This window comes from Cucurbita maxima, unplaced genomic scaffold, assembly GCF_002738345.1.
Source record: "Cucurbita maxima cultivar Rimu unplaced genomic scaffold, Cmax_1.0 Cma_Scf00010, whole genome shotgun sequence".
Taxonomy (NCBI): Eukaryota; Viridiplantae; Streptophyta; class Magnoliopsida; order Cucurbitales; family Cucurbitaceae; genus Cucurbita; species Cucurbita maxima.
In genome coordinates, this window is record NW_019272026.1 from 3277339 (window position 1) to 3291870 (window position 14532).

The 14532-nt window shown below is 37.4% G+C and overlaps 3 protein-coding genes across 6 annotated transcripts; 1 reads left to right on the forward strand and 2 right to left on the reverse strand.

Annotated features, from left to right (window-relative positions):
- On the reverse strand, positions 1 to 1648 carry LOC111485200 (protein IQ-DOMAIN 14-like). The gene is made up of 3 exons (XM_023131970.1): positions 1109 to 1648; positions 853 to 1032; positions 1 to 782 (listed from the first exon to the last, which is right to left on the reverse strand). Exons 1-3 carry the CDS (start codon positions 1484 to 1486, stop codon positions 108 to 110), a joined length of 1233 nt encoding a protein of 410 aa, XP_022987738.1. The 5' UTR covers positions 1487 to 1648; the 3' UTR covers positions 1 to 107.
- A 4543-nt stretch (positions 1649 to 6191) lies between these two features.
- Positions 6192 to 10204, forward strand: LOC111485177 (hexokinase-1-like). Of its 4 annotated transcripts, none has more exons than XM_023131934.1 (10): positions 6192 to 6346; positions 6621 to 6886; positions 7260 to 7410; positions 7491 to 7673; positions 8389 to 8463; positions 8580 to 8735; positions 8823 to 8921; positions 9027 to 9157; positions 9412 to 9493; positions 9652 to 10204. In XM_023131934.1, the coding sequence occupies exons 2-10, from the start codon at positions 6696 to 6698 to the stop codon at positions 9997 to 9999; spliced, it is 1416 nt and encodes a 471-aa protein (XP_022987702.1). In that variant the 5' UTR covers positions 6192 to 6346; positions 6621 to 6695; the 3' UTR covers positions 10000 to 10204. The 4 variants fall into 4 exon arrangements, with proteins under 4 accessions (XP_022987702.1, XP_022987701.1, XP_022987703.1 ...); XM_023131933.1 differs by having other exon boundaries at positions 6203 to 6346; positions 6615 to 6886; XM_023131935.1 differs by having other exon boundaries at positions 6203 to 6346; positions 6624 to 6886.
- Positions 10205 to 10500: 296 nt separating this feature from the next.
- On the reverse strand, positions 10501 to 13878 carry LOC111485025 (receptor-like protein kinase 5). The gene is made up of 2 exons (XM_023131714.1): positions 11265 to 13878; positions 10501 to 11172 (listed from the first exon to the last, which is right to left on the reverse strand). The coding sequence occupies exons 1-2, from the start codon at positions 13876 to 13878 to the stop codon at positions 10829 to 10831; spliced, it is 2958 nt and encodes a 985-aa protein (XP_022987482.1). The 3' UTR covers positions 10501 to 10828.
- Between the last annotated feature and the right edge of the window lie 654 nt (positions 13879 to 14532).

Below are 14532 nucleotides of genomic sequence, written 5' to 3' on the forward strand. Positions count from 1 at the left end.
AGGAATCGGTAGAACACGAAGAATCTAATCTAAACCAGTTGCCAAGCAGTTGATTTGATGATGTAGATTACAATTCTAAGGTACTGGGAATAATTTGGAACGATTGTTCATATTTTTCTCTGCAAGTTGTTGAATTCCGATGGCCGGTCGAGTTTGCTCATCACTGCGTTCTTGAAATTAATGGCGTCTTGAACTTGGGAGCATGATCTCTGCATTCGAACCCCACTAAGGCTGCTTCTTGATTCCATTAGTTCGTTCAATGAAACTCTTTTCTTCGATCCCGGCTCTGGCCTCTGTTTTGGAGCACTTTGAGATCTCAATTTCGCTTTAAACGATTGTGTATTCGCCATGTAACTTGGGAAATTCAAGTACCCTCTGAAGAAATTGTCGCCGCACATACTCTTCGCCGGCGTCGGAGGACCACCATTGGAACCACCACAGCTGACAATTCTTGGAGTGCTCTGCGCTGTCGAGATTAAACGGCATTCCTCAGCCACAAAACCCCAGTCGGAATCGTGGAAATTCCGACCATCTGGGATCTGCAATCGCGATGGTGTCCGACAAGGGAGTGGAGACGACAATGGTTGGTTAAATGGGTCGTCACCCAATTCCGACAACGACGTGTTCGTCCGGCGAGACATGGATTTGGGTCGGCTGGTGTCCATTTCCACGATTTTGGGGCTTTCTTCCAGCGCTGTAAATATCATGTTATCTAATGAAGCAGAGAGCCTTCTGCTATGAACTGAAGCAGTGTGTTCGCTGTTCGTATCGTCAAATCTCTCCTGAAAAACCCATTCAATTTCACCACTCATAAACCAAATGACAAATTTAAATAAGGTTTTGGGTGTTCACCGTGTTCTTGCGGGCTCGGATTTCAAGTCTGCGAGTTCTCTGAGACCGAACGGTGGCTTGAGCTCTGATTAAAGCTTGCATACTGAGAAGAGTAGCTGTTGCTTGTTTACGAACAAAATATCCCCTAACAACCGCCTGTAATTTCACCAGACCTTTCAGTGCTCTCAGTGCTTTCCTCGCCTAATTTCACCCAATTGTTAAAACAAATCCTCTGCTCTTAAAACCACTAAAAAACAGAGGAAACAGAGTCACTCACCAGATACCCTCTGAAGCAAGTTTGAATCTTTACAGACGCCCATCTTTCCCGCCCGCCGCCAAACATAGTACCTCTACCATGGCTAGTCAAGCGGACTACAGCCACCGCAGCTTGTGCTGCAGCAACCGCCGCGTCGGCTGCTGCGGCAGTGGCTGCAGCCACTGCTATTGCATGCTTGCTCTGTTCTTTATCTGTTTCCGAGTAGAAGGATTTCAACCACGCCGCCTCTTCCGCTGATAAATACGGCGGTACTGTGGCGGGATTATTGCAGAGATCGTTGTCGGCGGGGGAATTGGAAGTGGGTTTTGTTTGGTTGGAATTTTCTCTGTCTCTCTTAATCCCAAAGAAGTTCTTGAACCATCTTGTCGCCCTCCCCATTTCTCTCTTGAACAGAGAAAGAGAGAAGAAAGGGGGGAAAGGAAAAGATAAGATAAAGAAGAAGAAGAAGATGAAGTTAAGAACAGAGGAAACTGGAGTTGTTTGAGGGATTAGATTGTTTGAACGTTATAAGATAGATATCCTTATCGATGCCAGATTCGAAGGGGACGGGGGGTTACGTTTCTGGGAAAAAACCTTTTCTTTTTCAAAAAAATTAAATATAGTTTATATTATTTTCTTACATCTCGGGAATAATTGTATGTGATAATCATTGAAATTTGGTAACCAAAGGGGAATTTAATTTTTTTTAATAATTATTTTTGTATTTTCTATAAGTACAAAATTTGGTAGACGAATATGACTATCCACACTCCCTTGTCCACTTTTTTGAGTATTATTTCATTATAAACTCATGATCATTCCCAAAATTAGTTAGTGTGGGACTTTCATCATCCAACACCTACTTTCGAACAAAGTACACATTTCCATAATCGAGGCTCAACTCCAGGATTTACCAATCTATTGGCACGACTGAGTTTTAGGGCATGACTCTAATACCATGTTGATGAATATGACTCTCTACAATGATATGATATTATCCTCTCATGGATTTGCTTTTGGTTTCCCAAAATGCCTCATACCAATGGAAAAAGTATTATTGGATTATAAACACATGATCATTTCTTAAATTAGCCGATGTATACATTCATCATTCAACAGGTGACTCTAGCAATTTTAGAATTTCATAAATTAATAATTAAATCTCACACAATCACGATTAGCCATAAACTTTAAGTATTTTTAAATTTAAGGTAAGGTTATAACTATTTTTGAATTGATCGAGTTAAACGGAACAAAAAAAAAATGTCAACATGCAAATAAAATCACTTTTTTTTTTTCAAAGTATTAAACTCAACCCAAATTGAAAATAAAATTCTAACCTAATTTAACTTTTATGATTTCGGTCGAGTAATTAGAATGAGTCGGATTATCGAGTCATATGTGTTGGATGATGAAAGTCCCACATCGACTAATTTAGGGAATGATCATGGATTTATAAGTGAGGAATACTAACTTCATTCGTATGAGGCATTTTGGGGAAGCTCAAATCAAAGTCATGAGAGCTTATACTCAAAGTAGACAATATCATCCCATTGTGGAGAGTTGGGTTCGTATAACAATATAATATCATTATTATTACTTGGTTTAAAAGCAAAAGAAGAAAAGATTGTACAAGGGAAAATGTGTGTGTACTTTATGGAGCGACGTGCCGGTGGTAAAGGAAAAATACAAAGGCAACGCCTGAGAGAATTGTCGTCTTCTGAATTACCTCCATTTTTTTTCCTTTTTAAATATTACAATTTTTACTTTTTTTAAGATTAAAAAAAAAAAAAAAAACATTACATGTGTTTAGTTTTATTTTTAAGATAATTGTTGTCAACTTGTTCTTATTTAAAATATATATATATATATATATTAACAAAATACATAATTATATTTTAAGGTTAAGTTTGTTGGATTATGAAAGTCTCACCACTAATTTAGGGAATTGATCCTTTGTAACTCGATTGACATGAGACCTTTTGGGAAGCCCAAAGCAAAGTCATGAAAGCTTATGCTCAATGAACAATATCATACTATGGAGAGTCGTGTTTGTCTAATATGGATAAATGTTGGAAATAGTTTGTGTTCTCATCGGTATGTTTCACGGGAAACTATGATGTTTGGTTTGGGGTATTAGATAAAAGAGTAGAATATGTTGGGGGCATTGTATTGATTGAGCTGCATTGGGAACATCATTAATTTTTAAAAATATAATTATTATTTTTTTATGACGCAATTTTCTTCCTCTTTTACCGTACCCATATTATTGGTCAATGTTTTCACACACCACCATGTTGTTTCATAATCCCCTTTCTTTTTTTATCCTTTTCTCGCCTCAATTTCATATTTACCATCATGGGAATATTACCGTTTATACCATGTCGTTAACATCAATTACAAACTTTAAATATTCTTAATTTTCGAAATAATTTTTAAGATAGAATTGAGTTGATTGTAACTCTATTTTTTAGGTTGTTCAGGTTGATCTAACCAAAACTATATCAATGTACGAGCATACCATAATTTTGTATTTTTCAAAAGTTCAATCCAATCCAACCTTCATAATTTGGGTTGGATATTTCGGGTTGGTCGGATTTTAAATAGCCTTTTGAAATTTCAAATTTGTAGTATGAGACTGAAAGTAATACGTAACGGATCAAAGCGAACAATATTTGCTAGCAGTGAACTTGAGTGACTTACTCATAGTTTCTATAAAAGTCACGTGAAACATACTAAAAAATATGTGCAAATAAATAACGTAATCACATAAAATATTTTAGTCATAACATCTATTTGTATGGGAAGGAAAGGTAAAAAAGGGTGTGTGATGAACATCCTTTTGGACCCATTAACTTGTGCATCTCTTGTTGCACTCAAGAACAAGAACAAGAACAATAGAAGGTGCATCAAAAAGGGTTTAGAGGCAAGATGAGATAGTTGGCATGGAGTGAAGAGAAAGGCAAAGCCCCATATGAAGTAATGAGTAGGGTTTCCCCCATATGAATGTCCTTACGCCTCTTCCTTCTTGCACACTTCTTATGGGTTCAAATCCCAACCTTTTCAATTCAATCATCAATTTCTTGTTGTTTGTTCTTAAGGTTATTCATATACACTAGGAAAGTGATGATGAAGTTTGCAGCCACGAAGGAGATGGATGGACAGCCAAGTACGATAAATCATTTCAATTTCAGCTCTATCATCATTACTTTCTAGCCAGATCTCGATCAACTCACTGGATTGGGTTGGATTGAATTAGTTCAGTTTATGTATTGACATATAACAATGTAACCAACTTGAAAATAGGTTACAATCCAACGTCTCCTATTTTTAAGATTATTACGAAAATTAAGAAAATTTAATGTTGTAACGTGTAATACAGTTAAGTATGATTTTTCAAATTAATAAAAAAAAATTCAAAAACCAATTTAATTCGAAAATAAGAGGATTAAATTGGGTTGAGTCATTAACTTACTCGAGTCACCACAGACCGGACTGTGGTAGACTCAGCCACGGTTAACTGTAATGGGCCTAAGGCCTGGGTTCACATAACTGGGTCTTCAGTGATTCTTTGGGCCTGGGTGGATTTCTCATATTCCACCTATCATCTATTACTTAAAAATAACTAATATTTTAAAAGTAAAACGAAAAAAAATATAGATCAATCAATTTATAAAACTAGTTCAATAACATATTAATTTTTTTTAAAAAAAAATTAGACAAAAAATTAATTTCAATATTTAAATAATAATTTTATAATTTAATGTTTTACTTTTAAATTTTTTTAAGGTTATAAATCGGACATTTTTGAGTTTGGAATTTAAATATTTATATTAGGAAAGTGATCTCTGTAAAATGACCAAAATTATTTTATTCATCCCTATCTGTAGATCACGATCAACAATATGTTTTGTATGGCTAGAAGCTGATGAATCGTATCAAACCAACCAAATCATGTATTCTAATTGAGATAAGTTCCAAAAAAACAAAATAAATCGAATATCCTATAACTATTCAAAAAACGACGACATAGTATTGCTACTCCCATCTATTTTATCTCACAATTTATTTATTTATTTGCTCCTTAATTGTATTAATTCATTAAATAGAAATGGGATTATTTTTAATTTTAAATAAGTAGATACAAAATGCATGTAAATATTAATTTACTATAGTTTAATATTCATTAATCAATAATTAAAATATATTGGATTTGAAAAATTATTAGTTTCTATATTTTATTTATTAGTCAAATATTATGGGCTCTGATTTAAATCAGTGGGTATTTATCTGCAATTAATTCCACCTGACAGGATAAACTCATAATATATGGCCGTTAGTTTATCTATTTAAACAAAATACCAAAAAAAATAAATAAATAAATAATAAACAAAAACTTGGCAACTCACAGAAATTTATGACCATTGGATTAAAAAAGATAATGTATTTCAATCGACCAGTATTAAGTATGAACATGTTAACACGTAAATCACGATAGGAAAGGAGTGTTAGATGATGAAAGTCCCACATCAACTAATTTAGGGAATAATCATGAATTTATAATCACAGAATACTCTTTTTATTAGTATGAGGTCTTTTTGGGAAAACATAGTAAAAAATGTCGAACAAAGGACTCCAAAAGAAAAAGAAGTCTAGCCTCGATTAAGGGAAGACATACTTTGTTCGAGAAGAGGTGTTGGATGCTGAAAGTCTCACATACCCTAATTTAAGGAATGATCATGACTTATACTCAAAGTAGACAATATCATACAATTGTGAAGAACCGTGTTTCTCTAAAAGGAGGACACTTAACTTTTGTAGTTAAAATTGATCGCAGAAGTAAGAAAATCTGACCCTTTGGAACATGTCTACACATGGAAATTGATAATTTTAAAGGACAAAACCCATTGTTTATAAAATTTAATTAAAAAAAAAAAGTCAATAATAATAAAATAATATATTTAATTGAATTAATTTTATTAATAATTTTGGAGGGAGGAAAATGATAAGGATGAAGTTAACAGGCGGCAAGGAAGAAAAGTGGTACACGTGGGATTGCGAAGCTGAAATGCGTTCCCAAAAGCATATAAAATGGTATCGGTGGAGGACAGGTTAGAAGCGTAATTGTGAGTCAAAGGTTGTCCAAATTCTGAAGCCCAACCACAAGGACGTGATTCTACAAATTCAAATTGAAAAATAAATTTCAATTTTCTTCGCTTCATGGATTCCACAGCAATGTGCGCGATAAATTTCCATTAGGTAAACACATCAATCCATTTCTAGTTTCCAATTTCCAATTCCATTCGATCTGGGAACTTCCTTTTCCCTCTCTTTGATTCCGTTTCCTTTTTTGTTTTTCTTTTCATTCTCCATCGCTTCATTTTCACGCTTTCTCCAAACCAGAGTGAATCTCTGATCACTGGAGAATTTCTTTCCGATCGGAAATCTCAGTTTTTCTAAATCGTCCGGCTATTTCTTGCGATTTTGACCCCCTCAATCTATCTAATCTACTCTTGTCTGTTTCGAGATGAAGAAGGTAGTTGTGGGAACGGTTGTGGTCTGCGCCGCAGCTGTTTGCACGGCGGCGGCGTTGGTGGTGCGTCACCGGATGAAGAACTGTGGGAAGTGGACTAGAGCAATGAACATATTGAAGGAGTTTGAAGAGAAGTGTAAAACTCCAGTGGAAAAGCTGAAGCAAGTAGCAGATGCTATGACTGTGGAGATGCATGCTGGACTCGCATCTGAAGGCGGAAGCAAGCTCAAGATGCTTATTAGCTATGTTGATAATCTTCCTACCGGGTAATTTTATCTACTTTGTCCCATCCTGTTTAAATTGGTAGAACTTTTATGAAGCGGCTGTGTTTTTTTAGTGAACTTTAATGTGGAGGAGGCTTTGTTCTTATCTGTACTTGATTTCATGAAATTGAATGGTGAACTTTACAAGAACTCGTCCAAGAAAACTAGCAGTTCAGCTAGTTGAGGGAGAAATTTCACTCATTCGGAGTACAACAGTGAAAGTTCCCCATTATTGTGTGGGAATTAGCATTTCAGCTATACTTAAACACACTAATTTTATCTCATTACTTGCTGTTGTTTGATGTAATAACCATCTTTCCCTGCTGCAAAAACTGAAGAGAATATAGTCTCTCATTTTTCCTGTCAATCCTATTAGGGACGAGAAAGGGTTGTTCTATGCATTAGACCTTGGAGGCACAAACTTCCGTGTGTTGCGTGTACAATTGGGAGGAAAGGATGAACGTGTTGTTAGGCAAGAATTTGTGGAAGTTGCGATTCCTCCACATTTAATGACCGGATCTTCGGAGGTTAGTATTTTCATTAGCAAGTTTCATACGCTTAGACTCCAAATTTAAATTCTCAGAACTGAATGAAGAAAGTTTTTCAGGCCTTATTTGGTTTTATAGCTGAAGCACTTGCAAAATTTGTTGAAGAAGAAGGTGATGGCTACCACCCAGTATCTGGTAGGCAAAGAGAGCTGGGTTTTACATTTTCTTTCCCAGTTAGGCAAACCTCTATTGCCTCGGGGACACTTATCAAGTGGACAAAGGGATTCAACATCGAGGACACGGTTAGTACTTGTTACCTTGATATCTATCATCATTGTGTTGTTTAGTACAACCATGTCTTTCTATTTGTTTTGAAAAACGATTCACTATATATATTTACCCCTAAAAATGGAATCAAATTATACGTGAAGAACATTAGACCTGAAAGCTATTGTTTATAACATTTAGGGAACTTGTGTTCTCTTCGTGCATCTCTCTCTTTATGTTGGGGAAAGACATCTAAGCTTTGGCGTAATTGTGACAGGAAATTAACTAATAAGGTGGATGACTGTGTTTTTTTTCTTACCATTAGGAATTTTAACTGCCTAAAAGAATCCTATCCAATCGAACTGTCGTTGGATTGATTGAAAAGGAAAAAACAGAAAGAAATTTCCTGATCTGTGGTAGAACTGAAATTCTTTGCAAGCTTCGGTAACTTTAAGATTTCTTTATGGGAAGTTGAAATGAAACTGAGAAGGTTTTAATCGATATCTGATTTGCAATTTGGGTGGAAGGATAAATTGCTTGAGAAGTGATTTGGGTTACGGTCCTGTTGAAGTACTATTCCTCGTTCGTAATTTATGAATAATGCTTTCCTTTGCTAATGTAATATACTAGAAATTTTCAAGAACTCATGGTTGTCTGTAAATGTTATCACTGTACAATCTATCTAGTTTATGACTTCAAGTATGGTACATTTCTCATCCGTGGCATCTTTTCTGGATGATATCGATGTAGGTCGGGCAAGATGTGGTAGGAGAAATAACAAAGGCCATGGAAAAGATTGGATTGGATATGCGTGTGGCAGCTTTGGTATGTATATCTCCAAGTTCTTTAAGACGCATTGGTTACAATTCTGTGATGTGAATTTTCCCCATGATTTTTTCCCCTCATTATGTTGGACATTCTAACTAGTCTATCTGGTTCAGGTGAATGATACAATAGGCACTTTAGCTGGAGGCAGTTACTACAATGATAATGTTATTGCTGCCGTGATTCTGGGAACTGGAACAAATGCAGCATATGTGGAGCGGGCACATGCAATTCCTAAATGGCAAGGCCTTCTACCTCAATCAGGAGAGATGGTTAGTAAGAGTTGTAGCTTTTGACCTGTGGTTCTATTCATTATATTTTATGTCTGTTCCATATTTAACGTTCTTCCAAACCGACAGGTTATTAACATGGAATGGGGTAACTTCCGGTCTTCTCATCTTCCCATCACCGAATATGATCAAGCTCTAGATTTGGAAAGTTTAAACCCGGGAGAACAGGTAAAGCTCCTCTTTTTCTTTGAGCTATTCTTCTCGTAGTCTTCATCATTGCAAATTGCCAAATTGGCTATCCTATATATATATTATGTATCTTGTGACATGCAGATTTTCGAGAAGATGATATCTGGCATGTATTTAGGAGAAATAGTTCGCAGAGTTCTGTGTAGGATGGCTGAAGAAGCTGCCTTTTTTGGCGATGTTGTTCCGCCTAAACTCAAAAGGCCTTTCATTCTTAGGTATTGCTCTTTTGCTCACTTGTAGTGGTCGTGCTATTTGACCAACCTTGTTCTCTTGTCCTAAATGAAAAACAAATGAACAGGAAAAAGAAAACCAAATTTCAGAACCAGTTAACTTGCGATATAAATCTACGCCATCTAGTTTGTTGCTATTTTCATTACTTCATTTGTAAAATGGATGCATGTTGGTTTTTTGGAAACAGATCTAAAGAACCCTTGATTGTTGTGTTAAATTATTGTTGATATTTATGCAGGACTCCTGACATGTCTGCTATGCATCATGATACATCTCCAGATCTGAGAGTTATTGGAAGCAAGCTGAATGACATTTTGGAGGTTCGCATTAAACTCCCTTCCTGGAGCCAATTGATCGCTACTCTTGGTCATTTGAGTTTTTTTTTCGATTCATGATGTGAAAGAAAAACAATTTTCTCTTAGTCGTTTCATTACGGAACGATCACCAAAACTCATGTTAATTTGTTCTTTTGTGTCAGGTATCTAACAGCCCTCTCCCTATGAGAAAAATCATCTTTGAGCTATGTGACATTGTTGCCACTCGTGGTGCACGCCTATCGGCTGCTGGGATTTATGGGATCATCAAGAAATTGGGAAGAGACATCCCAAAAGATGGGGATAAGCAGAAATCTGTCATAGCTGTTGATGGTGGGTTATTTGAGCACTACACTAAATTTAGAAACTCAATGGAGAGTTCACTCAAGGAATTACTGGGAGACGAAGTTGCAGATAACTTTGTGATCGAGCACTCGAACGATGGCTCTGGCATTGGAGCAGCACTTCTCGCAGCATCTCACTCGCAGTATCTTGGGGTAGAGGAGTCCTGAAAACAGGAGTCCAAATCCAGCTAAGGTAGCTCAGAATAATGAAATAGTTCCAATCATTTGTTGTAAAAGAATTTGTATTCTTTGTCTTTACAGACTTGAGGTTATTTAGGCTCCTCGTTTCAATGACTCTTAAGTCGTTAATTTTATGGTTTGGAGCATATCATCTCCAGCAATGGGTAAATTATGTGGTAGATTTGCCTGCTAACACTCCCAAGATTTTGACATGGCTCCCTCCATCCTCATGATGCTGGAGCGGATGTCAATGGCATTGGAGCACAAGTTACCTTTGGCTTTGATATGGTTAATAAATGGGGACGAGGGGTTTTCCTCCTCGCCATCGTCTCCGATGAAATCATCTTTCCCCGAGTTCCTTTGCCAATAAATTAGAACCATATGGTTCGTCTGCAGGCTGTTGAAATCCTCCTTTTGAATTAGATCAATCCATCAATGGATGATAACTAGAATTGTCATCAAGCATACAAATAAAATAGTTCCTTTTTCATTGTTCTTTCTGGTTTCCATTTTATCTCATCATCAGTGTTCAATACTCATTTCCTTGGAAGAACGGTTCTTTCGCGCTGAAAGCCGAAACCGTTTGGCCCTGCTTTAGCTGAACGACTTCTCTTTTATCATCATTGTGGTTCAGCTAAAATATACACGACAGGGATCATTATTCAAAGTTTACAAACAAACCGTGTCGACCTGTCAACTCCATAGCCATTTCTGCTCGGAGCAGTGGCTCAAGTGCCGGGTCCTCTCCAGTCTCCATCACTGAAGAGAACCTTGACGGTTACATCTTTCAAGTAATCGTCATATCTCTCAGCTGAATCTATACTTTTTGATCTCCATGGTTTTGAGGTGCCATGGTCCGGCTGCGGACCAAGATTTGCAGAGCCTGGTTCATGCTCGGCCGGCTGGTTGGCGCACTGGAAGTGCAGATCAGTCCCAGTTTGAACACACTGCACATTTCATCAAGATAATGTGTCTCCTTCACATCCTCATCCAATGCTTCGACTATTGCCTTGCCTTGTTTAATGAACTCCCAAGCCCACATAGCCAGAGACGAGTCTTCATTGCCGGTAAGAGCTTCCTTTCCGGTCACCAACTCTAGAAGTATAACTCCAAAGCTAAACACATCGATCTTCTCGTTAATTCTTGGTATCTGGGCATACTCTGCAGACATAAAAGAACAAGCTTTTAGTTTTTCCTATTAATAATGTCTCATATCAAATTCTCTTATAGATTGGAACAGGGAAATCTCTTACCTGGAGCCATGTATCCGAAGGATCCCGCGACAGCGGAGACTGAAGCTGGTTCCCCTTGCTTCACCAGCATCTTGGCTAAGCCAAAGTCTGCTATTTTGGCATTGAAGTCTGAATCTAGTAAGATATTGCTGGACTTCAAGTCTCTGTGAATTACCGGCGGGGAGCATTCATGGTGCATATAACAGAGGCCCTGTGCTACCCCCACTGCAATTTGAAATCTCATCGGCCAATTGAGGGCGACACCGTGAACAGCGTCCGACCCTGCAATTCTTGGCAGTGAGTTCTTATTGTGTAGCCATTTGTCCAGGCTTTGCTTCTCCATGTACTCGTAAACGAGCAGTCGTGTACTTTCACAGGAAACGCAGCAGAGGAGTTTGATTATATTGTTATGTCGAATCAAACTGAGAATCTCAACTTCCGCCATGAATTCTTTCTCAAGCTTGTGGTCTGACTTTCTGCTGTTCCATATTCTCTTCACGGCCACCATATCGCCCAGATTATTAACTGGAATCCGGTAAACTTTCCCGGATCCACCGCTGCCGATCACGTTGTTCTCCGACAGCCCAGATAAAAGATTACCCTCCGAGAAATTCAGCCTCTGAAATGATGTAAATTTCCATTCAACATCTGCTTTGATTCCAGTTTTTGTATAGATTTTGATTATGTACAGAGCAGATACTACAAAGAATATGGATATTATTACGCCCAAACATACGATCAGAGCAAGATGCTGCGATGAAATCTTTCGCAAATTCTGAGTTCTTAAACTGCAGCCGTCCAGATTTAAACAAAGACCCGGATTGTTCAAAAAGCTTCTTGCATAGATTTCATTTCCAAATGCAGGCGGGATTTTCCCAGACAGAAAATTTGATGAGAGGTTGAGGAAATTCAAGTTCAAATTTCCCAGTTCAATCGGAATTGTTCCGGAAAGTCGATTCTCTGATAGATCAAGATCATTAAGGCTTGGTAAATTGCAAAATTCGTTTGGAATTTTACCAGAGAGATGATTTCGACTGAGTTTAAGGCTGTGCAATGATTTCCATGAAATGATGTTCCATGGAAGCTCCCCGGTGAGTTGATTTCCATCGAGCAATAGCTTGTTCATCTTTGAAAGGGCAGTGAGTTCTTCAGGAATTCGTCCTGTCAATCGATTATTGCTTGCTTCAAATTCAGTCAAATTCCAAAATGAAGATAACTCCGATGGGATTTTCCCTGAAAATTTGTTGTTACCTATTTGTAATCTCGCGAGATTCTTGGAGATTCTCCTAGGGAGTTCATCCATGAAAGAATTGTCGTTCATCATTACCAATGTTAAATTCAGAGACGTCCATAAACCGACCGGAATTTTCCCGGAGAAGTTGTTCTTATGAACATCAATAATGAATAAGCTATCGCAACTCCCAAGAGATTCTGGTAATTCCCCACTAAGATTATTGTCGTAAGCAATCACTCCTTTGAGCTTACCGCCGGAGCAGAGGTGTTCCGGCAAGTTTCCGGTGAGCTTATTTGAACTCACCTGAAAACTTTCGAGGATCGAATTTCGCCCGAAATCTGGCGGTAATGTACCGTTTAAATTGTTGCTGAATAATCTGACATCTGTTAATAATGGAAGACGACCGATGCTTTCTGGGATTTCTCCACTTAACTGATTTAAACACAGAAGCAGAGCCGTTAGTTCCTGTAGTTCGCCGATATCCGCCGGAATTCTTCCGGTCAGGTTATTTTCCGACAGGTCGTATTCGGTGATTTTCTTGGAATCAATCCGCTGTGGAATTTTACCTGATAGATTGTTCTTGTAGAGATAAACGATGCTGAGATTCTTCAATGTAAACAAACTGCTAGGAATTTCCCCAATCAAATGATTCTTCGACAAATCCAATCGCTCAAGGGCGGTCAAGTTTCCGATCCATTCTGGAATTTCACCGTTAACGTTTGATTTTGCCATCCACAAAAACGTCAATTTCTTCAACTGGGCGAAACTGGGAGGCAATTCAGCTGGTAGCAGATTTGAATTATAAGCCAACAGCAACTCTTCCAGATTCGATAAGTTGCCGATTTCAGATGGGTAAGTCCCATTGAATTGATTCATAAAAAGATGAAGGTACCGGAGTTCCGACAACCGAGAAACGGCTGTCGGAATGTCACCGGAGAAGTTGTTTGCGCCAAGGTTAAGAAACTGGAGACGAGACAAGCGGTCGATGTCATCAGGAATCGAACCGACAAAGTAATTCTGTGAGAGGTCGAGGTAATTAAGGTTCGAGCAATTGTAAAGCGTGGTCGGAAAGCCGCCGGTGATGAAATTGTACTGAAGATCAATAAAGGTGAGATTTTTGAGGTCGCAAATGAAAGGGGGGAAGGTTCCGTTCAAATTATAGGAAGGGAAAAGAAGAGCAGTGACGGAATTGTTAGTACACTGAACCTCCGGCCATGTACAATGAGAAGCATTGGAGGAGCGCCAATGGTGAAGCGGCGGTTGGTTGTGCCAGAAGTGGTTGAGTCGGAGAAGAACAGAGTGTTCTTGTTCGTAGAGGTGGGAATTGACATGGTGGGAACAGAGGAGGAGGAGGAGGAGGAAGAAGGAAATGGTTTCCGGAGAAGAAAAAGATGTGGTCATGTGGAGAAGATGATGAAAGCTGTTTGGAAGGTGTTTGGCTATGGCGGAAATTCTCATAATTTTGATGTGTTCCCAATGTGAACTCCAGTGTGTTGCTGCGATCCTACGCTCTGTTAAATTTTGACGACAATTTTGTACTCCATCTACAAAATAATTTAATAATAATAATAATAATATATATATATATATATATATATACCTTAATTTTGAATGGAAATTAGTGGTTATTTATTTTTAAAAAAATACTCTTTAAATGCCTATAAATATTTTTGGTGGGTTTTCAAAACCTTTTCTTTTTCAAGTTTTTTTTTTCCATAAAAAAATGGTCTAATTTTATTAAAATTATCTAAAAAATCTAAAATTTAATATCATGATGAAAATTAAATTAAATTTTAATTGATTTTCAAGCAACTTATTTTCAGAATTTTTATACTTAAATAAGCATTAAAAAAACACTTTTAATTAAAGGCTCTTAAAAAGTTTGAAGAGTCAAACTTGACAATGAGTCAACACAACATGTTTATTATTCAAAACCAAAAACCAAGAAAATTAAATAAAAAATAGAACAAGGGTTGGAAAGTTCCCTTTCTCCCTTCACTTTCACTTCACGATTCCTAATCTTTTTTTTTTTTTTTTTTTTTTTTTTTTTTTTTT